The sequence below is a fragment of the Micropterus dolomieu genome, linkage group LG22 (genome assembly GCF_021292245.1).
Source record: "Micropterus dolomieu isolate WLL.071019.BEF.003 ecotype Adirondacks linkage group LG22, ASM2129224v1, whole genome shotgun sequence".
Classification (NCBI taxonomy): domain Eukaryota; kingdom Metazoa; phylum Chordata; class Actinopteri; order Centrarchiformes; family Centrarchidae; genus Micropterus; species Micropterus dolomieu.
This window is the reverse complement of record NC_060171.1, coordinates 12,626,724-12,651,155: the sequence shown is the minus strand read 5'-3', so window position 1 is coordinate 12,651,155 and position 24,432 is coordinate 12,626,724. Positions and strand designations below refer to the sequence as shown.

General features: G+C 39.2%; 2 protein-coding genes across 2 annotated transcripts; both read left to right on the top strand.

Annotated features, from left to right (window-relative positions):
* Nucleotides 1-8,549: 8,549 nt before the first annotated feature.
* Nucleotides 8,550-17,024, top strand: LOC123962044 (parathyroid hormone-related protein-like). Its single transcript, XM_046037929.1, has 4 exons — nt 8,550-8,595; nt 14,542-14,946; nt 15,168-15,286; nt 15,789-17,024. The coding sequence occupies exons 3-4, from the start codon at nt 15,183-15,185 to the stop codon at nt 16,177-16,179; spliced, it is 495 nt and encodes a 164-aa protein (XP_045893885.1). The 5' UTR covers nt 8,550-8,595; nt 14,542-14,946; nt 15,168-15,182; the 3' UTR covers nt 16,180-17,024.
* A 2,493-nt stretch (nt 17,025-19,517) lies between these two features.
* LOC123962043 (galanin receptor 2a) lies at nt 19,518-20,441 on the top strand. Its single transcript, XM_046037928.1, has one exon. The coding sequence runs from the start codon at nt 19,518-19,520 to the stop codon at nt 20,439-20,441; it is 924 nt and encodes a 307-aa protein (XP_045893884.1).
* The last annotated feature ends 3,991 nt before the right edge of the window (nt 20,442-24,432 follow it).

Sequence of the window (24,432 nt, the reverse complement as noted above, 5' to 3'; positions counted from 1 at the left end):
GAAGCCAAATGTTATTGCTATTGGAGAAAAACTTGTAATTTCTGAAGTGGTGTGTGTTTGTGTGTGAGAGAGAGAGGGATTAGTTCTTGCTCTGTCTCCCTTGATATAGTTGCCACCCATGATATCTAACTCTGAACTTACACGTAAACACACTTGCACACATTACGGGTGGAGTACGGAGAGAAAACATGATTTGTGTATGGATGTCCGGCATGTGAACATTTTGATTGATGGGCAGCTAAAGAACACAGGCTGATCCTTATTAGCGGCTGAAAGCTGCCAGCTATGAGGGATGCGTGGGCATGTCCTCCTTGGTAAGTGATCAGGTGTTTGACTCTGTCTGGTAGGAAGGAAGTCCTTATTAATGTTGAGGAGAACGCCGAAGCTCAGCAACCTCAGGCATGCCCGCCCACACACACACACACACTCCCATCCAAACAGCACAGGACTGCTCTCGCTGTGGTTCATTACTGTAGAAGAGAGCCGGTGTGCTCTTACACGAAAAGTCCTGATTGAGAACACATATCTACAGCTGTGGAGGTGTTAAAATTAATCTATCAACATCTTTTACTGCTTTTGCCCCCCCATGTACTTTCATCCTTTTCTAGACTTTGTTTTGTCAAAATACTTTTTTTTTGTCCCTTTGGGGGCAGCAAACATAACAATCACATATTGTATTATCACCTTATAAAGTCAGCCCGTCCTCACCAGAAAAAAAACTGCCATATAACTTGATTATGCAGCAGCTTATTATGACCCTTATTTCTGTTTATTGTTTAGCCGCAACCTCTAGTGGCCGTATGATGGGAGCATGGGTGAAGTCAACTGACGTACTATAAAGAGCACCAAAATTAGCATATAGATGTGGCTTGGGTAAATGGATAGGTTAAAGAAATTCAGGACTTTAGTCTAGGAGACAAAGGTTAGAAACCAGTGTGAATCCAAACACACGTTATTTAAAGTTTTAAGTTAAATATCGTTACATAGGTGACTTTTATTACGTGAGTTAAGTCATATGAGTTACGCAAATCCTTATTTTAACCCAAACCATGATGTTTTCTTAAACCTAACCACGTATTTTTGTTGCCTAAACCGAACCAAACTGCAACTGTTACACATTATTTACCATGTGTTTAACATCATGTGACCATGACTTGCAGTACGTAAAATACTTCTGGTCTGGTAGCCTGTCGCTGGACTGGTACTTTCCAATGGTCAGATTTGTTGTTTTGGGGAATAAACAGTTATATATGTTGTTTTGGGACAATTGACAATCTACCTATTTATTTTGTTTAGATATGAGGATGTGTTGTTTCAAGTTGTTCTGTTGAACATATTAGCAAATAGATATTTACACATCAAGTAGATGAGGAGCTACATTAGCATTTATTTGAGCTGTGCTTTTGGCCAACTGACGAACTCAAGGGCGATATTCACTCTCTTTTGGCTTTGTTTTGGTCTCCACCAACTCCTTGAAGTAATAGTTTCACATTTTGGGGAATACACTTAATTTTCTTGCCGAGTTAGATGAGAAGATTGATACCACTTTCCTATCAGTACAGAAGCCTAAATATTAAGCTACAGATAGATTAGCTTAGCTTAAAACTTGGATACGGGGAAACAGCCAGTCTGGCTTTGTCAAAAGATAACAAAATCCTCCTTCCAGAATGTCTAAAGCTAACAATTCATAGTTTTCAGGTGACGTCACATTCCAAAGAAAACACTCCCTTGGAGGGCAAAAAAGACGTTATTTTCTGCTGCCTGCCAACCAGGAAGCAAGTGATACACTTAATTTGAGTTTGTTACTTTTGCGTTGCCAAAATGCTGGATGATTGTTGTGTTTTCGGATGCACTAATCAACGAGAAGACAAGCCTGGGCTGTGTTAGGTGAGGGATTCTCTTCAAGGTAAATGTAAACATTACCACAGTCGAGCACTGACAGGAACCTGACGGTTTTTAACAGTGGAAATACGGCAGTGGTTGCTGTAAATGGATCTCAAGTGCCCAACATTTGTAGTTTGTGTCCATATCTATCTTGAGTTGAGAGATGATCCAAATAAAATTTAACTGCTTTTGCGGCGTCTCTATGAGGGAGTCCGGTGCGCAGCTATCTTGGTGTGTTGTTTTGGCCTCCAGGTCACTGCGCATGTCACGTGACTGAAAACTATGAATTAATACATTATATGTCATTTGTTTATTCCATAATAATTGTGTGTAAAGACAACAAATGGTTATACGGCGGGCCATGTGCAAGACTATCATGGCTTAAAAAGTCTTAATTAGTGAACTTTAGAGCTCACAGGTGGATTTTGTTACTTTCGGAGACAGGGTATTTTCAGTCTTTCAGCTAAGCTAAGCTAACTACTGCTAACTAACTGCTGGCAAGTTCTTTATTAATCATTAGAAAGACATGAAAATGGTATAAATGTTCTCATCTACTCTCGGCAAAAGAGAGAATAAGTATATTTCGCAAAATGTCAAATAATTCTTTTAAGGGAAATGTCTGACTTTTTAGCTGTTAAATGCTCTATTATGTTCACCACCCGCTAGTCACTAATTTTGTCTGTCTGCTGTTTGGTGCTGGACAGGTCACATAAATTACATTATCATTTTTACATACAAGTAGTCATGTGATATCAATGCAGCTTTAAACTGCCCCTGTCCCTTAATTGTTATGGACAGAAATGCCAGCGACCTATGAAATAAACATATCACACCTACACAGCCACTTCACTCCCACCATTAACACTGAACTTAAAAGGTCTACAACAGCTCTTTTCCCCCTGTAATCCATCTGCACCACAAAGCTCAACTCTCCTCGGGGACAGTGTAATATAAACATATTCAGCATGCCTCAGTATTTCCAAAGCCACCCACACAACCCATACCCCATCTGAGAGAAAGGGGTTCTAGGTCTGAATCAGAGCAGCTTTATTTACAACTCTTACAAAACAAACTTTTAAAAGCTAATTGCCTTTTGCTCATGCAGTGGAGAAAGCAATGAAAGCCTAGCCTTATGTTACAGGGTTGTGAGACCGTAGGCAGCACAAAACAAACAGTTATGAGCTCTGCCTTCCTTCCTTTGCTTTACAAGGGGATGCAGATTGGAGAAATATGTTGGCTGTTGTGAGCAAATCCGTTTCATGGATTTAGACTGTTGGAAAACCACAGTCGGACAGAAATCAAGCCACCTGGCCAGAGTCCATGTTTGAATTACACTCAGTGTTGATTTATCTCCTGCCCAGAGTATGTAATCAAATGTCTAATGGACTCACTGTTCATTAGTGAATTAACACTTTTGAACATTTACATCATCAAGGCTGAGCACGTGTTTTCAATTTATGAAAGAAAAAGTTATTTTAGAGTTTTTGCTCAGAGGGTGGGGATATTTTTCTCTGTATGAACTTTTCTGAAACACACAGAATTACAGAACCAGTTTCATCAACTAAAAGGTCAACGCAAGACCAGAACATCGTAAAGATTTAAAGGGAACATTACTAACTATCTTAAAGGACCAATCCATGAATCTGATACTGTGGCCTTTGTTGAAATACAATCAAACTGATCACAACCTTAGTGTAGTTTCTCAGCTCCATGGACAAAACCTGATGTTTGACCTATATGTTGTGTCCATTTACTGTACATGTTCTTGAGCCTGCCCAATACTACCACAATCCTTGTAGTGTTACAATTTTACAGATGTATACAAAGATGTAAGTTACAATTCTCAATGTAAAATTCAACTATACTACTGCTGACGCCTCCTTGCGCTTTTTAGATAGTGAAGTGCTTGTTCAAAATGTGCATCTCATATTAATTTCACCTATAGCATTTATAAGACAGCTGAAACAACACGACAATGGCCGAGATACTGCTGGATATTCAGCGCTTCCTTAGAACTTCTAACGTTCGTTTATAAAGTTTATCAAACCTGCGTGGTAACGATAACTCCTTTTCAACAATTAACTACCACATTGGAGCATATAAGCCCCGCCCCTGCTAGTGTACCCCAAATTGCGCCAAATGCGACACTGCAGCCCCTTGGGTCTGCAGCCACACACCCGCCATATGTGAGGTCGACTGGATGATTGGTTCTCGACATAATTGAAATACAAACAGACAGACATACACACACAGATTTCTGCCTTTATTAGAAAGATATGCCACTTCACTGCCAGACCTATCAATCACAGAGGAGGCAGAAATTGTATTTTTATTTTTCCTTTCTTGATTTTAGTATCAGTCTGATTTTAATTAGATATGATAGGCCTATATTATGTTTTTGTTTAGTGTCTGTTTTTAACAGACATTTTACTTTATTTTCAGATATAGCTACACTATTTCAATTATCAAAAATAAATGCTTGTTTACAGAAATTAATCTGAAAATATTTGCTGCACAAACTATTATGCCTCACAGTGGACATGGTTCTTATTTTTTCCTTGTCAAGTCTCTTGATTTTTAGTGTCGATCTGAAGAGACGTACATACTGTATCCATGAAGTGTCCTCTCTCACGTTTTTAGTGCTGCTCTCATTTATTGTGTTTCACAGGAAAAATTACTGACCGAGCTCATGTCATTTTAAATGTCTGTCTGTCTGTGTTTGGTGAAATTTTTAGTAACAAAAGATGTGGCCTTCTGTAAAAGAGCATGATGTCAGTGTTCACCACATTTCACTATTTTAGCTCTATAAACCAACTGGAACACATTTTCAATAAAATAACAAGTCCCATCTTTGAATATTGCAGATTTAACAGTTCATTTTATAAAAAGAGTTCTGCTAAACAAGACCACATACTGAACCCTACCAATTAATAATAACTTATCAAACATGACATATCCCTTCTCTATTTAGCACGAGTGAGTCTAACAATGAAATGGCTCCTTCTGAAATTTGCTTTTGCTACAGTCATAAAACTTAATTTGCACTGTGTTTTGATTTGTGTATCCCATTTGCTGCTGCAGTGACCCAGTTTCATCTCGTTATTTTTTTTCTTGTCTTTTGGTTTCACCTGTATATTCACAAAATATTAAAAAATGTCCATCACTATTTCCTTAAGCCCAAGATGATGTCATGAAATTGATTGTTTTTTCTGACCAACAGCCCAGAACCCCAAAAAACCTCATATTGCTATTACACACTGTAAGACAAAAAAAGGCAGCCAACCATCACATTTGAGAAACTGGAACAAGGAAACATTTGGCATTTTTGCTTGAAAAACGACTATTCTATCATCAAAATAGTTCCTGTTTATTTTTGTGTCGATCAGGTAATCTATTAATCATCTGTTGTTGTGACTGTTGTTTCAGCTCCAGTCTTAAATGAGGAAGCTAAAACCCATTTAGTCTTTACTAAATATAATTTTTACTTTTCATTTAAATTACTTTCACTGTTGTCGTACTTAACTCATGTTAAATATATGTAATAATGTATATAATTCACTCAATAATCCTTTCATTGGAGTGTTTTTTTTTGTATCCCAACTATTCTCTGGTTTGCGTTGATATCCTTTCAAGGTCACACAGCTTTAAAAAGTGTACAGTGTTCTCCAGTTCTTTCGGAGAAGCAGAAAACTGAGAGGTAAAAACGGAGGCCGGGGAACGCCGTGCCAGTCACTGTGCCCTGGTGAGCACCAAGCGGGTGGCCTCGCTCTACGCAGGATAAAGTTGTCCAGAGGCTGCCTTCAGCATCCGTGTCTGTCTGCCAAGCACTGCTAGCATGTCCCAGGGTAGGCTGGGAGGACAAGACTGCTCAACAAGGCCTGTACATTGAGTGCAGTCCATTTAAAATAACATATGGATAAATAAATACAGGACCTAAGTTCACTGTACAGTAATTGGTCAGGAAACCAACAGAGACAAGCTCATTTACAGTAAATGGATCAGCTTTGAGTCTGTGAAGTGCACTTGGCTTGCACCGTGCATTATAACGATTTGGAAATTTTAACTAAAGCATTTTTTTCTTCAGTGTTTAAATATTCACTGAAAGGTCTCAGATATATATATATATATTTTTCACTGGGAAAACAAAACAGTATCTGTGTGTCAGAGCACAAGTAAATATAGAAGGGTGTTAAATATAGAAACATTACAACGAGTACTTATATATGATGTAAGAGTAAAGGAAAACAAGAGAAGTCTCAAAAACTGTGATGTTACTTCAGTCTTTGCATGTAAACATTTATTTTTACTTTTCAAGGACATGCAGAAAACATGCAAACTGTCCACACAGCCTCTCTCTCTCTCTGTCTCTCTCTCTCTCACACACTCACACACACCCACCCACAGTGGTTAGTCTGGCCAACCTTGTTGACCTATTGGCTTAGCTGTGGTTGCACGCTGGACGCAAAGCACTCATTAACGATTTGAGCCTGCTCTTCACTTATGCAAACAAACAGACTCAGCCCGTTATTACCGTAACACCATGTGTGTGTGGTCTTCTCAATCAGACCTCTATTGATTCTTCAATTTTCGCCGAGACTGAGGCAATGCGAAATGGCACGATTTGTTGAGTAAAAAAAAAACAAAACACATGGAGCATGCAGACTTGTGGCATGTTTCAAAAGGGTTCTCACACACACACAGGCGGACACATTTTTCATCAGCCTCAAATACTGAACAGCGGACGCTGCAGCGGGCAGGAGTCTGTTCCACAGGCAATGCCACGGAATCACCACAAGCCACAAAACATAAAACACCACAGTAGGTTTTATGTCGCGTGTAAAATGCCATCATAACTGAGGGCACTAACCCCTCTCCACCAGCTCCACTTTCTCCCCTCAGACAGAGCTATCTTTACATGGACGAGCAGTGCAGAGTCTGACTGTAAGTTCTGCTGTGTGTGTTGCTTGGCAGCCAGGCTGAAGTTTATGGTAATGTTTTGGGTGATAGGTCAGGGGCAGGAGGGTGGCAGCCATTGGTGGTGGCTGTGTGGTGACTGTGTGGGGTTTCAGGCTGTGTCCATCTGGCTTGGGGTCTGCCTCTGAGGTCAGGACAGTGAAAGGGGGGCATCAGACACGGGGCAGCTTGTGGTTTGGGTTTGGGGGATGGGGTGGGGTGTGAGTAAGGAGCCCTCCCCATCCCCTTCCCCAGAGCCTGGAGCACAGGGCCTCTGCAGAGAGGCTGGCTATAGTCAGACACCCCACCATCAACATCTGCCAAGAGAGAAATGCTAATGTGGTGGGCACCTCATAAGGCCAGGTCAAAGACTCAAGCTTTGGACTTGTTTTTCTGCTTTTTGAATCGCTCTGAATCGTCGACATGATCAAACACACAGCTTAATTGTTAGATGAACAACATTTACGTTTTTTCACTAGAAACAAGCTCTAACATTTAATAGATGAGTGTAAAAAGACTCCAGCTAAGATGAGAGTAGAGCTGTACCAGGCAGGAATCATTTCATCTTAGAAATACATTTTACAGGCAAAATGTCCAATGGCAGATATTTCCTGTCTGAAAAATAATGATTTAATGTACCTGCGCACTAGACTGAGTTTGGACAACATGCTTTTGTCCTAGTAGGACCTCCCCGACTCACTGTCTCCATGAGCTTGACATTTATGATTAACATTTTAAAAAATCCAGTTGTAAATAAGAAATCAGCCACAAAATGCTACCTGGGGAGGATTATCATATATCAAGCAGCAGAAACATAAACAGACACATCTTGCAGCTACTTTCAGATCAAGTAAATGCGTGACGGAGGAGGGCGTGTTTGGGTAACCCTGAGCAGGAATTAGGTAATGTTCAGGATGTATGCGTCTTAAAGTGTGGAGCAGTGACCCTTCTCTGACATCCTGACTAAACTGTCCATTGTGCATTGAGGCTCAAAACCTAAAAGTCTGCATTTACTGTTGGAAACATCAACTCAAACCTGTACATTTAAATGTATGTAATAATACAATGGGTGTGCAAATGTAAAATGTGGTACTAAACATTATTGTTTTAGGTGTGAGAAATACATTATCTCAATAACTAAGCTACATCCACAGTATCATTGGGATCCAGGTTGGTCATTGATGGATCATAAACAACGCAACTCATGGATGTTTGACGATTTTCTTTATCTATCCATCCATCCATCCATCCATCCATCCATCCATCCATCCATCGTCAACCGCTTATCCTGCATACAGGGTCGCAGGGGGCTGGAGCCAATCCCAGCTTACATCGGGCGAAATTTTCTTTATGAATACTTTAAACAATATAATTAAGTAATATAACTAATTAATTGGCTGTTAACTATTTTGCTATCAATTCATTGTTTCAATAATTTTTCAAGCAAAAGTGCCTAATATTCACTGGTGACAGCTGCTCAAATGTGAGGATTTGCTGCTGTTATTTGTCATATATTGAATCATAGTCACAATACAAATGTAGAATATGTTATCATGACTTTCTTTAACCATTTATATATTTGTATATGTTTCATAAATATTTTATTAGTAAATGTAAAATATACTTTTTAGCCAAAAATCCTAACTCAAAACCTTCTTGCTAGCTTTTTATGAAGCTTTCAATCTCACTGTCTTTCTTGGCAGATGGATTTTGTTCAGTTGTCATAAAGATATCTCAGCTGTCATTACAAGACTACAAGTAAGTATGAAACTTTGATCATGTGATAACAGGTGGTCTGAAAACCTGAAAATCACATATACCTATCACATACTTAGAGTGATTAGACAATTGATTTCCAGAGTTTTCCATCTAACCAAATAAATCACTATTTAACCAGAGTCAGTTGACATTCACTGCATATCAACTGCAGTTAAAGGCTAAATGTTTACTGTATTTCAATGCATTATTTTGCTGTCTCCCAAAGTAAATTTGATGAAGAGCTCTATTCTTCAACTGATGTCACTGTAGGGTGTCCAGGTTTAATGTAGCAAACCCTGCTCTTAAAAAGTGACACATCAACACCAATAAACCACCAACCGAAAAGAAAACAGACATCCTGAGCTTTTATTAATAAAAACGCTGCCTAAGTAGCAGAGCTGTTGAAAATAGCTGAACCAGAAGAAGGTAAAAGAGGAATAAAGATCATTCCTGGCATGACAGCTATGATTGGTAGGTGTGAATGATTAGAAGAAAACTCTCCCAAAAGCCCACAATACAACATTATACAGCAAGCCTCAAATGAACTAACCGAAACGGCCAGTACAGTAACTCACCGTTAAAAAACCATTAAGAGGGAAAAGTAACTCTGCAGAAGTCATTTTTCAAGTGAGGTTTTCCAGGACAACAAACCTGAAGTTCTCATGTGAACAAATGGCCAAGCTATCAAAGCCCTGACTGCATCATAAAGGGACCATTATCGAATACACTGTAAAACCTCTGACTCTGTTCTTTGCAGCTAAGTATATGGCTACAGATGACATTTGAAGGGTTATATAAGTTGTTTGAATGTCATGTTCAACCGAAACTGCACTGACATTTAAAAAAAAAAGGTTATTGGATGTTTTTAGTGTACATGTCTTCACTTTGCCAAATTTCACTTAAACTGGGACAGTGTTCAGAGTTAAAGGGGCGTGGTGCCATAATAATAGAGAACGGTGAGAGGACCAGAGTGTGACTTGTGTGGTAATTAACAGTGAACTTTTTGGCACAGACAGAACTGAATGTACATGCCAAGTACATAGTGACTCTGAATGTAATGCCACAACAAAAGCAGGAACTGTTGCTGCAACTAAAGCCAGGACTTATGACATAACAGGGTGGGCCAATACATTGAATGGGTACAACATATCCAACAATAGTTGCTGAACACTTTCTCCATGAAATGAGTGTGTATGAGTTGGATGCTTGGAACATGAGGGTACAAATTCTTTAGAAATAGGATGGGTGGGTGTGTATAAGGTCTGTATGTATTAATGTGAAGTAGGTGCAGTGTGAAAAGAATGAAAAACGGACAGGAATACTGTTCTGTGTTGAGAGTTCAATTTAGCATGAATCAAAAGCAGCTTTCCAGGCTCTCGTTCCATACACTGCCGTCTGCCAGGAAATGGGATTTTTTTCATATTTTTTTGCAGGTAAACTCTTTGCAGAATGGAATCAAATGAGGTATTTTTTCCCCTACCAAAAGTAGTACCTAAAGTGTTGGAAGTTTGGGGCAGACTCACTGGAAACAGAGGAAAGCGGAGTTTTGCCATATAGCCATATATTTGTCCCAGCCCCAAACCCCTCTGGACCCCTTGCTGAATTGAATCATGCCTGCTTGTAAAATACTGAGCCCTCTATTAAGTAATTTACCACCAACTGGTCTACAGTCTAGCCTGAAGTGATTCTACTAATCATCACTTCTCACAGAAGTAATTTATGGGTTTTATTCATGAAGAGAAATGCAAGTTATTCCATCCAGTAAAACAGTGTGAGCAGGTACAGTGACCACATAAATGACTCAGGAGTTCGAATGGACGGCATTCATCTTAAAACACAAACAAATAAGGCAAGATGCAGTGTATCCATATTGTATAAATGTTACAGTGGAAACTTTTCACTTTTCTTAACATTTTTCTGTTTCTAAATTTATGTAAGATTTTAGTCATTTGAAAGTCAGTTTAATGATGACAACACAATACACGTATAAAAAAGAGTGAACAAGTACTGGTTAATAATAATTATTTTAATATATTTTAGAATAGCAGGTAAATAGTTGGTATGCAATACTGAGCTTTCCATGGCTAATAAAATAATCAAAATGATTGCAATGAAAGCAATAAAGAGATTTAGAAGTCTCAAAAATCTGAAAGAACTTAAAGTGAAAAACGACTAAGGGGCGAAATTCACACAAAGGATTGGGACCTTTTGCGCCCACTAAACCTGCAGAAGTAAGACAAAAATTTTCGCAAAAGGGTGAAATGCAACCTTAACTGTGCTGCCACACATATGGCGTCTTGGTGCTCTGGAGCTATTTGGCGCAAAATTTACCCCTTTCTATGCAAATGAGCCTCACTGCAAATAAACTCCAATTCACAAACATCAACAGCCACACACAGTTAGAGTAAAATTAATAGCATCTTCAGAGAGCTGGGGGTAACTGAAGAGCATTGATAAGGGGTATCACACCCAGACTTTCCAGTGATCATGGCAGCAGTAATTGTAGCCAGGCGAAGCAATAGCGCATCACAGCACATCAATTCTTATTTTCATTTTGCCCCTCATGTATTTTTATCATTCACTGTTATTTCATTTCTATGTCTTTGTACTCTATTTTTCTGAGTGCCCTATAAATTAATTTCATTATTATTAATATATGCACACAGATGGCACAGAGAGTACATTACCTGTTATTCACCACAAAACTTGTAAACAAAACCTTCTGCTGTGAGAAGCAGAGACGATGGTTACACACAAGCAGTCCAGCACAGAGCAGAGTAGAGAAAACATCTCTCAGCCCAGACAGCATTGCAAACAACAATCACTCTGACAAAACACTCAGAGTGAGTCATAGAAAAAAGAGACATCTCACAGATAGGAACAGGAACTACTGGCAGAGTAGTGGGGAGTTAATAGATACTTAGAATAGTTATAATTACAATATGTTCACTTTAAAATCAAACATTTTCAAACAAGTTTTGTTCTTGCAGCTGCATTTATAACATAAATGTGCATGTCAGTACTTCAGTACTTTTATTCATACTGAAATATCTCAACAAGTAAAGGACAAATTGTGATGAAATGTACAGAAATTCAAGGTCCCCAGTATATGAATCCTATTGATTTGGTGATCCTCTGACTTTTTATCTATTACCACCATGTGGTTCAAATTTGTGGTTCAGAGTGAGATGTCTTCACAACTATATGACAGATTGCCTTGAACTGTAACAACTTTTGTGATCCCTACTCATTTCATCTGACGTCACCATCAGGTCAAAACTTAAATTTACCAAATACTGCACTAGAAATTCCTGTCAGCCACAGCTGTATATTCTGTTTAGTAAAAATGAGCAAATGTTAAAATGCTAATGTTAACTCAGATGGTGCACATGGTAAACATTTTACTTTCTTAACATAGGCTTGTTAGAATTGTCATTGTGAGAGTTCTGAAGCTAGGATTTAGCTCAAAGCACAGCTGTGCCTAAGTACACCCTCACAGAGCCGCTAGCATAGCTGTAGACCTGGGCTATTCAATTACAAATTCAATTGAGCCGGATTTTAAAACCAGGACATGGAGACGGGCTACATTTTCTCACGAGTTGGGATAGGTATTATTAGGATTTTATTGACACACTTGTATTGGTACTTCTTATTGGTCCAGTTCTTTAACTATGCTCTTATCAGTCCTATTTATTACTAAATAATTGCCTTTGAAAAAATATATTATTTGAAAAAAACTTTTAATATTTTTTATTAACTAGGCTAAATGTAGTTTCTAGAGCAGCAACAGGATTTACAACAGCAAAGTCACTAATATCTCACTAGGAACAAATCTAAAATGTCAAATAAATCATAGCCTATGTGACATAGCCTGACATCAAAATACTGAGTGAAGTTTAGAAAGAATCAACAACTCAGACCCTCCTGTCCTTCTCTTTCTCTTTCTGCTGCTGCTGGTAGAGAGGAGGGCTGGTCTGTCTCCAGCAGCTGATTTTATAATGTGCCATATTTTAAGGTACTGGCAAACTAAGCTAAATAGTTACTAAAGACAGACAGCTTTCACTTTAGCTTGTTTTTGACAATAAACTATTAGCTGAACTAGCGCTGTGCCTGTGTAAAACCAAAACACAGCTGCGGTGGATGAGAGACTGAACAGATTATAACATTGTGTTTTGCGTGTTTATGCTTATTAAACCGGTGTGTTGGTAAAGTATTGGCTTTTTACTTGCGAAGGTTTAATTGCACTACCTACTTAACAAGCGTAGTTTTCGTCAACGACGGTAATGTCCACTACTCAGTTGGCTGACTTCACTCCGTGTGCGCTTGCGTGTGTGTGTGTATGTGGAGTGGAGACGCTCTGCAGACACACAGAGGAGGGGAGAGGCAGCAGGTCGGACGCTGCGCTGTACCGGGGATGAGTACAACACATGTGAACTCTCAACAAAGATGAGAAGGAAACAATATAGTTCACTCTTTAGCTGCTTCCATACACTATACATGTAGTTTACTTTTGTTGTATATCTCAGATTATGTATGCTGGTTTGGCCACAGGGAGGTCGCTTTGGGGCCGGATTTGGCCCGCGGGCCGCCAATTGAATAGGGCTGCTGTAGACTCTTAAGGCCCTTTCAAACACAATGCGATTTGAGCTGCGCTTGCCACAAGGTTCAGTGCACATCTGACTAGGAGTTCAGGGAAGCTGTATAGGAAAATAGGCGGAGCTTTCAAAACTTGTAGCAGGTCTATGTAATTTTGTTGTGGGCAACAAGGAGGATGCATCTGTCTCGTACTATGTTTACCATAGAGTATAGGCCTACACATATTGCCTATCTACAGTACAGTAAGCTTCCTGTTAAAACACACCTGATATGCCTACTTGGTTGGAAACATATTTCCAACATAGGATTTCCTCACGAGGTCTTGATACAAACTTAACTTATGTTGTACATCACACACATCACATTTTAGTTCCTAGTTCAATGAAAAAGTCCAACATGTCTAAATGGCAATACTATATCCAATGATTAGCATGTATATGCAAAATCACAAATTAAGTAATTTCAGTGATTTTTAAAGAGAAGAACCATGTTCAGCTGTACAGCATTACAAGATATCTAAAAAACTGCCCTGTCCTTATTGCATTTACTACTACATGTGGGCATGTAGTGCTCTGTCAATCAAAGTGATGCTAAAAATACATGAACGTTTAGCCACAGCTACCTCTTGCATTAGACAACTGACCTTTAATGCTTGTATTAATTACATTTTCAGTGAAATTGTGGCTGGATGCTTCAGTCTGGTTTCATCACCTAAACACACGCCGTGAACCTGGGATTGTATATGGCTGCCTCAACGCAAAGCTCTCCACTTTCTTTATTAGCAGAATAGAGAGAGATACCTCATAGGCCACTGTGACCATTCGGTGGTGAGCTGGTTTGCTGGTTTGCTGAGGCAGAGTGGAGGTGACTTGAATGGTCTGCAGTGAGAGGCTGTGGGTTGGGTTTCTCTGAGGTTATGGTCATTCTCCCTTGGGAAAGTGGTTAGGCCTGGCTGTTTATTTTGGAGTAACACTGCCCCTCCCCTTTTACACTCTGCTTGGTAACCCATGATTACCTCCATTGGTGAACACCTGTCATTTCTGACCTCTTTATGATGAAACTATCTGTAGACTTTATTTACAAAGTACAGCAAAAATCAGTTGAAACTGATTAAAAAATTTCTTTTTTTCCAAGCTGATGTTGAGTATACTTTGTTGTGTGGTGGTTTGGATGTTGTGTGGGCGCCACCTTCTTGTCACAGCAGGTGTGTGTGAAGGGTTGGGGGGAGGGAGAGATGCGAGGGTGGGGAGGTTGGGGAGGGTGTTAGGACTGGACTTCATGGGTAGGGGCTAAGGTAGTGCCTGCATCTTCACCCAAAGAGCTGCTTGACTTTCTCTCTGTCTCTCTCAGACAGACTCACACAGCTCGCTCACAGTGCTGGACTGAAAAACCCTCTCAGCTCTGCTCTCCGGCTCCGGCCACCAGAGAAGATGCTTCATTGTTACTCTTCATGAGATTATCGCAAGACTGAGTGGAGTGGCAGCTCTGCAGCTGATGGGCTGCTGCTGCTGCTCTTTCCATCTTTATCTCTCTTTTAACTGCGACGCTGGGGGAGAAATAAATAGCTCAGCGCGCACTGTTGGGAGGCAAATGAATGGAGCAGACTGACATGGGACTTCCCCAGGCTGCCTTCACACCAATGGATCTGGATTCTGAATAATTTTTTCTTATTATTTGCCAATACATTTTTTCAACGAGGATCATCACTTAAGAACTTGCCTTGCTGTGGATCTTCACTGTAAAAATTCACACTATGTAAGTCTAAGTTTCTTTTTTACTTTAAAAAACTGTTTATTCTACTAAATAATGCCATCTGAGGTTGTCACATACTCAGGAACAGTGTCATTTTCCAGCTGTCTACGCTGCTACTGACATAAACTAATGAATAGTAGATAAACAATTTTGAAGAAAATTATAACACAAAGTTTAACTTAATTCTTTGAAGTGATTGACATAGTATTTCTTGTGTTCTTCAGATCTTAGGCTCAAGGATGTGCTCAATATTCATGCTTCATCAGTGGAGTCTGGCTGTGTTCTTGCTGTGCTCCCCAGTGACTCTTGATGGAAAACCAGTTGATGTACTTAGTAACAGAATGTGAGTTATTTTGATAACCTTAGAATAGTAATTCAATTTTATGCAAACCTGGAACATTAACAATTAAGAACTAGTTAATAATTAAACATGGGACAAACATTTTGAAAAATTGCTTTTTTGGATTTAAAGATTAAGGTAGAGGAGGTTTTCTGTGTTTCAACTGTGCCTCGTCCTTGGGTCTTGAGCTCAGATTAGTGATGGCTCTTAGAAACTTGTTTATGCTGCCACCTACTGTATTGAGATTTCCTGGTGCCTGACTGAATTTCAGCTGTCTCCATTTTTAAACACACATAAACTCAAGACTGTGGTGCAACATGAAATTACAAACAAAAGGGACAATTGTGAGATTGTTGGTGTTAACTCAACAACATAAATCTAACACAATTCTGACAGACTTAAAGAAAAGTGAACTGGGTACTGGTCCTTTCTCATGCATTTAAGGATGCTTTTATGTAATCTTCCTTGTTGATTTGACTCTGTCTCTTCACTTTCATGCTTTAAGGAGGAGGTCAGTGAGCCACGCCCAGCTGATGCATGACAAGAGCCGCTCCTTGCAGGATTTCAAGCGTCGTATTTGGCTGCAAACACTGCTGGAGGAGGTGCACACAGCCGAAGAGCAAGCTCCACCTGTGCAGAGCAAAACCCAGAGCCAACCCTTCAGTGGGAATGTCCCACACGAGAAGCCCCCAGGGGGCACCAAGAACATCCCTGAAAGGTTCAGGCTGGACAGAGAGGGCCCTAACCTGCCCCAGGAGACCAACAAGGCTCTGGCTTATAAGGACCAGCCACTTAAAGTGGCCACCAAGAGAAAAAAAAAGGTGAGGTTAGGCCGACGTAGAGAGAGCGACAAGAAGCGGAGGCGGGCACGGTCTGTCACAACAAAGGAGCCATGAAGGACGTAGTACCCAGGCTAAGAGACTACCAATAGCCTTTATATGGTACTGCACTAAGACACTGAATAGGTTCAACTAGACTGTGATCTGAGAGACTCGACCCATTGCTGACTCAGTCACTTCATATTATGGCCCTGAGATTGTGCTTGTTATTATAATATCTTACTATGTTTGTATTTTCAATCTCATACTTCCTGAAGTTTCACGAACTATCTTAAAACATCTTCATAGATCCATATTTATTTGGAAAATCTGTAGGCCGCTGTGACCCTGATTTACATTAAAACGATGCCATATATTGTCATCTCTATCCAGCTGTGAGCACAAGTAGATCATAGGAGGAACTATTTATTTCCTGAATATAATGTAACTTCACAAAATTTGGAGGCTGAGTGGTCTACTTTTGTTTGGCTCTGTATTTGTTGACTATTGTGGACTTACAGTTAGATACAAACTGTTCACTGAATACATCTGTTCGAACTGTTCTGCCATAATTTATTTCACTTTGAAAGTGTGTATTTATTTTGTGAATGTATCGCGGTGCTGCTGACTAAATTCCATAATGCACTTTAGTTATATCCTGTACATGTTCTTTTGTGGTTGAGTTTTAATTTGATGTTTCTTTTTGATGGTCCTGCTTTCATTTCCCACCTTAGATCCCCCATGGACCTGTAACCTATTGGATGCTCCATCAAAATCACTCTCACGATTTTACATTATCTTTTATAGAGCGAGCCCAAGTCATAGGGCTGTCAGACTCACTTAATGTTCTTCACTTGCACTGAGGGCATACTGTATATGTTTCCAGTTAATCCAACATTAAAAAGTGTAGCCATTTGAAATTATTTTGATTATAGTGTCTTTGTTCACTGGCCATGTGGCTCAAATGTGCAACTAATCATTTATGACAGGTAAAGCTAAAATGATTAGTCAAGTATTCGATTAGTCAATCAGCATGAAATCAATCAGTTAGTATTTTGATTAGCGGTTGAGCCTTTAAGTCACTTTTCAAGGAGAAAGGCTAAACATTACCTCATTCTAACTACTAAAATATGAGGGTTTGCTTTTTTATTGTCTTTTATGATATTAAATTGACTATATCTGGATTTTGTTTTGTCAAACAAATCGAGACATTTGAAGACATCACCTTGGGCTTTGGAAAATCATGATGGGCCTATTCACTATTTTATGACATTTTATAGAGCAAAATTACTTTTTACTGCCCTTTGATTGCATGTGTACTAAGTGTTGGTTGTATCAGGAGCAATATGCATAAATCAGTGTACTACAACAATCGATTGATTGCAAATCACATTAACCAGCAACATAGTCAGCTACCTATTTTAATTCTGAAACCTGATGTGGATATTTCAGAGAGCCCAAGGTGACCTCTTTCAACTGCTTGTTGTGTCCAGATAACAGTCAAAAACCCAAATATATTCAGTATTCAATCACATAAGACAAATAAAGAAGCAAATCCTCACATTTGAGAATACCTATACCTACCTATACCTTGAGTTACCTATTTTATCCCTAAAATCTTTAATAAATTAAGTTGATATGGAGTAGATCTCTATGCACACCACCTCTTCTTAAGGAATCAGTGGCTAAACGTAGAAAAGGGTAGAAAACAGGGTGATTTAAAGACCAAGAGCCTGAGTTCAATCAGCAATATGCATCTGTCCTGCTGAAGTGTCTTTCAGCAAATCATTGAGTCCCTTTCAGTTTTTGTAGTGCTGGTTTGTACATTTTATCATGACCTTTAACCTTGCTTTAGAGGTGGAGCAGGGGTTTTCTGCTCGTAGAAAGGAAATAAAAAGGTTACTATAAAGTAAAATTTACTATAAAAAAGGAAACATCAATGTTTCTGTTGACTTTTTAGCACGGGTAGAACACAACAAAGCTGTTAATGTCACACTTGAGAACTTGGCAGTTTTAACAGCCGCTGACTGAACGGCACTGGTAATGGAAGGGTTAGCAAATGCATCAGCATCAGCTATATCCTGTGCTAAGAGCAGCAGTGTACACCGTAGGCCATTAGCTGACACAGAGTCATAAATGCTGTGGAAAGCTTGATAAAGCCGCCGTCAGGAGCCTGCAGCTGAAGAAATCAATCAAGCAATGGAGAGAGACATTAATATCTCCAGAGAAGGGATAGGAACAGAGAACAGCATCAATGGACTGTTCTTTGTTCTTTGGAGAGTGCTATTTTTTAATTATATTTCATACAGTATGAATGCAATCTCAAAACCATCTTCATAGAGAGAGGTCAGGAAAGGTCAGTGACCCAGACTCAGTCAATGAGGTATTTCTATACTTCACAAAGTCCAAAATAACTGATATACTGTAGACGCACAGATTAGATCAGACTGTTTCTAAAAACAAAACCGAAATATACACATACATCGACTTATAATAATAACAAAACAGGCATGTATAGTATGTCCCTGTTCTTTCAGCAGCTGGTGTGAGGCCGTTTCTCTTTAAACCTAGTCATCCAGAATCAATTTGACCCAAGTGATGTTTGCCTTTCTTCCCTCCACATTCAACAATCACACTTTGTAATGAAGCCTGGAAGGCTGCCACCACTCCCTGCTTCAGTCTAGTTTAACAGGATGGATAACACTGAAAGAGAATTCACCACTTTACATAATAATGATAATTCACTCATGAGCCTGACGATACTGCTATGAGGAACGACGATGGTGAGTACATCACAATGATGGATAATTGTTACATCTGACACCATTTTAAAATGCAATGAATTCTGATAAGACAAACACCTATTCCAGTACGTTACACTATCAGCTAAAACACAGCAGTTAAGAGTAGCTGTCAAAATGTTAATGAAAAGACATTTTGTGTTTTAGCAGACGCAGAACATTGTGTTATGAAAGTGTTAAATCACTTTCAGATGATATTTGCTTAATCAAAAAATGCATTTAGACCAAACTAGAAACAATTTAGATTTGTAGTGATTGTAAATGAATATTAATTGAAATGTAACTTTCCTCTTTCTCTAGGAATAACATTAATAGGGCAGCAACTTATTATTATATATTATATAATCAAATGTTTCTTCCAGAGCCCAATGTAAAATATTTTAAATGTGTTGTTTTGTTTAACCAATAGTCAAAAACATAAAGACGTTAATTTTACATAACCGACAAAGACAAGCATAAAATCCTGAAAAGCTTGAACCAGCTTTTGCTTGAAAGATGACTGAACATTTAAGAGATTACAAAAAATAGTCACTGTCAATCTGTCAATCAACTAATCTCCTAAATATAAATGATGAATATATTTTATTTATAAGGTGATGTCAAATCGGGGATAATATGGCTGTTCCCAATACCTATGGGCTGATCTTTGCCTGCACCTGTGGAGTGATCCTGGGCATTGGGCTCTGTGCCAACCTGCTGGTCTTCTCTCTGTTTGCTAAGTACAACTCGTTACGTAAGAACCGCCTCGACATCCTCCTATTCAGCATGACTCTGGCCGACTTCCTCACCCTCGTACTCATCCCCTTCACCTTGCACTCTGCCGTCAGCCACTCCTGGCCTCTGGGTGACATCTCCTGCAAGGTCTACCAGTTCTTGCTGGCCTTCAGCCTGGCCGCCAGCACCTACTCATTGTGTGCCGTATCCATGACCCGTGCCATGATCATCACCAACCCGTATCAGCCGCCCACCCTGGACCTGGTCATCCTCATGTTTATCCTGGTCTGGGCTCTCAGCTTCTTCATCAGCCTGCCGCTGCGTATGTTTGCCACCAAAGACAGCGTGGGCTCAAGCCTGGCAAACTTCACTTTCTGCCTTCCAACCATTCATGAGCACCACTACCAAGTGGTCCTAAGCCAGTTTGTACTTTTCTACTTTATTCCAATGCTAATCATCGCCTTCAACTATGTCCGGCTGGCTCTCTTTCTCCACAAGAGTCCTGTAATGTCATTGTCCAGTGCCAGGAACACCCGCCGTGCCTCTGTCATGGTGTTCTTGGCTGCTGCTACTTTCTCAATGTGCTGGCTGCCTGGTTATGTGCTGGAGCTGTGTGTGTACCTGGGGCGGTATCGCCATGGACAGGCATGGGAGACGTTTTACTTTATCTGTACAGTGCTGCAGTACCTGCACCCCTGTATCAACCCTGTACTCTATGTGCTGCTGTCAAAGCGCTACTGCCACAGGAGGGCGGCCTGGCTCTTTAACTGTAACAGGAACAGAGTGCAGCCACAGGTCGTCAGCGTCTCCACAGACAGCTTTTAAATACACCTCATTTGGTCAAACAGCAAGCAATGGGATGGTGACATTCAGGGACTTTTCAGAAGTTAGTGTTAATAAAATTCAACTACTTTTGTGAGCAATAAAATGTATGTTTTGTAATTACTTTCAGATTTCCTTTCCATATTTGAGGTACAAATGTACAAATAAGATGATTAGAAAAAAATAATAACTGAGGCTGAAATGATGTAAGCCCATTGTAATTATCCCATTACTACCACATTAATAATGCAGAACTGGAAAACACATCATAGTCCTGTTGATTTGTTACTTTTCATTGCTTCAGATGTATCAATGTGTCTGTGCCCTACACTTCACTTACTGTTTTGGCCCACTTTTTGTTTTGTTTTAGATCCTAGTAAAATGACAATAAGCCTTATAAGATGCATTTTGTGTAGTATCTGTATGCCACTTGTGCACCACTTTTGTCACAGGATCATTTCTTCTTCATTGCAAACATCTATCTTAAGACATGTTTTTAGTCTTCTGAGAAAATTGTAGCTTGATAACTTAACAAAAATAATGTATTAATGATTGATTGTAATTTATGCTGTAGTCCTTTAACAGTGTCCTGAATGACGCAGGAGAATGTTATTTTTATAGCAAGAAACTGAAACTTTTTATTCATTATTTTCTCAATGGCAAGAAGCAAGGCAAAGTATGTGAGGTTTTGGTGTCTTTGTTTCTTGTGTGTTTGAGTAGGTATGGGGAGCAGTCAGGCTGTCTCCTCACCAGTAACACCAAGACAAAATCCTGGACATTAACTAACTCAGGACAGGATAGCAGGTCTATCTGACATGCTAATTTACAGTAAAAAAGTTTACTAACATATTCCTACTCCAGAGTGAAGTGGTTCTCCATTTATTTTATTTCTATTTCATGTCAACTGTACATTTAAAATCAGGTGTTCTATTTAGAACAATAAAATAACAGCAAATACCTTTTGTAAACATATGAAATTATTCCAAGTGTGCATTATCAAGATTTTATATTAAATTATATAGGTAATACAATGACCCCGTGCATAATTACAATTACAAGTCTTTAGAAGACAGTGATAGTAACTGCAGAGCCCAAAACCTGACATAAATACAGAGGAGTCTGTAGCGTTTCTAGATATGCTGGTTGGTTTACTAAACTGCATAACGTGTTATCATGTGCAGTGGACGAATAGACTCTACCGACACACGACGCACACAGCAACAGTAGCGTTTCTACAAGAGCAGCTAACTCGCTGTTAGCAAGTCAGACAGACAAACCAAATCTACAAATTAACTCACCCTGCGTTCACTATAAATCTCCGCAGCGTTGTCTTCCGCCATGTAGTCATTGACCCAAACAAACCCACGTTGCATTGTGCGCGTGCGCGTCTGCTTCTGGTAGACGCTGAACAGTGTTTGCAGTGAGATTATAATAGCGCGGTTAACCGTACCCGGGTATCATGGTAATTAAAATGTGTACGGTAATAATAAACGTCGGGAATTTTACAATGGTTTACCGTTAAACCGGTAATCGTTTCATCCCTAGTTCAGATATATTTCTCCAAAATACAGTTGTACTTGCACTGGGCTGTGATTTTGTAAATACAGGTGTGTTACTGCTTTCTTTTACTTATATTTTTTCCAACTACAGTTACAATTCAAATACAATTCAATACTTTGTACTTCTGCACTGTTGCAGAACTGTTGCTGCACTGGCTGTATCCTGATGTGTCATAACACTATCCAGTCAGATATTGACATGGGGTTAATCCCGATCTTATTACACAATGGAAGAAAAAAAACCAAAACCCACAAATGGAAGGCGCATTACCAACACTAATGTTGAGGGTTTTAGGGATGACTGCTTCTTTAAAATATTTGCTTAATTCCAATCAAGTATCTGTTAGCTTTCTGCTGGGTGGATCAACAGTAATGCCAGCAGCTTAATTCTCTTCACACATCAGATAAAAACACCTGCGTTCCCTTTTTTCCCATGCAGCTACAGGCCAAAAGTTTGGAGTGGGAGACGAGTAAGCAGAGGGCCATGCAGCAGGTGTTGTAGTTATAGAGAAAGCAAAGGGACTGTGGAAGGGAATGACGAGTCTGGCTGAGCTCTGGTGGCCACTGCTGTAATAGGAGACAACCTGCCCCTCCCTCAGTCAGCTCACCCCCTGACTTTTGGCCTTCTATTTAGTGTACTGCAAGGGCAGCTGGCCTGACTCATATACAGACCGTCATATGTAGACCATCAGCATGTCAGATATGATGAAGTATTAAAGAGCACATGCTGAAGCGCTTCAAGTAAAACTACTGAATGTATGTGTGTAGAGATTGCTCTGCAACCTCGGAACAAATCAGGAGTATCCATAAACAATTAAAGAAAAGCAAATTGCTCTGCGAAATGCACCCTCGCTATTTGTTTTTACGATTTTCAGTTGCCTGCCCTTTGTCCCTTAGTTAATTAGTTCTCATGCCCACTTACCATGTTTTTCAGTCACCTAATTTGGACTGTACACTGCTAATTATCAGTTCATTATCAACAGACTATTAGTTGAATTTTACAAATGTCAATATTTTGCTCAGCTTAACATGTCCACTGTTAATGCACCACATCCTCTGACAATCACAAGCTACCATTAGCACTCGAGCTAACCACTAAGCAAAGATTAACCAAATAATAACCACCATCCCAAAGACTAGGGCTACAACTAACAATTATTGTCATTATTGATTGATCTGCCCATTATTTTATGTATTAGCCAATTAACTGCTTACTTTAAAATTTAATATAGTGGAAAATGCGTAAAATAGTGAAAAATGTTCATCATAATTTTCCATAGCCCAAGGTGACAAAACAAAACATATTCATTTTAATCACATACGACAAAGAAAAGCAGCAAATGCTCACAAGCGAGAAGCTGGAACCACGTAATGTTCAGCAATTTTGCTGGAAATTACTAAAATAATTAACTGATTAACATCTAATAATTAATTGTTTCAGCTCTACTGGAGACTCAATGTGATGAGGTAACCAGGGTTTGCTAGGAGACAACAACATCACGCAGAAACAGCTGCTTGTGGGCAGATCCGTGTTTGTCAATCGAAATTTTTGTGTTTGCTTCAATTGTTGTTGCAGATTTGATACGTGTAATATACATCAATGCAGAAGATGCTTTTAAATAATATTCTATGTCAGAACAAAGATAATATACTTAATGTACAGCAGATTGAGTAGTCATTTAACCAATTGAAATAATTTTGAATGACAAGCATTTTAAAAATCAAGAAATATATGAATAGGCCTAATTTTTTAAAGCAAAAATCACAAAAAGCTTACTAGTTCCAGCTTCTTATGTGTGGCAATTTTATGGTATTTTCGGTCTTCTATGAAAGTGAATGGAATACCTTTTTTGGATTGTTGGTTGGACAAAACAAAATGAAACTAGCCTGCTTCTCATAGAAAATCAATCAGAGGCAGGGGCTCCGCCACCTCGATCCGGCACTACCCTAAAACTCTTCATCTCTTACTTCTTCTCCTAGGTATCATTAATGCCGTATGTGCTAATAGCTCTTACTAGCATTTATTCCTGCTCTTAGTATCTATTGTCACATGTAGATTTTTTACTTTACTGATGTTTGTATGTTGTTTCTCAAACGTAAGTCGCTTTGGAAAAAAGCATCTGCCAAATGAACAAACATAAATGTAAAAGGCTTAAAAGTAAGTTTGTTTTGGGGGCTTTTGCTTTGTTGGCAGGCACCTCCTAACTATCAACTACAGTCTAACGCGGTTGTCAGCACTGAACCCAAAACTGGGCTTCAAAACGTCCATTCAGAAACCTTTAACAGGACATAGTCTACATCCACGGTTTTCCCCTATAGCTTTCTAACCCTCAACTTGTGAATAAACATTTCTTGAAACTCAACTGATAACATAAGATTAGCTTTGGGAAAGGCTGATATTTTGTCTAGTTTTACTATTTATTCTGTTTAACTCA

What these genes read in the sequence shown, in the direction of transcription:
- LOC123962044 (XM_046037929.1), top strand. Translation starts at nt 15,183, where the DNA reads ATGTGCTCAATATTCATGCTTCATCAGTGGAGTCTGGCTGTGTTCTTG. An exon ending in GATGTACTTAGTAACAGAAT is followed by an intron (nt 15,287 to 15,788) that starts GTGAGTTATTTT and finishes TCATGCTTTAAG; the next exon opens with GAGGAGGTCAGTGAGCCACG.
- LOC123962043 (XM_046037928.1), top strand. Translation starts at nt 19,518, where the DNA reads ATGGCTGTTCCCAATACCTATGGGCTGATCTTTGCCTGCACCTGTGGA.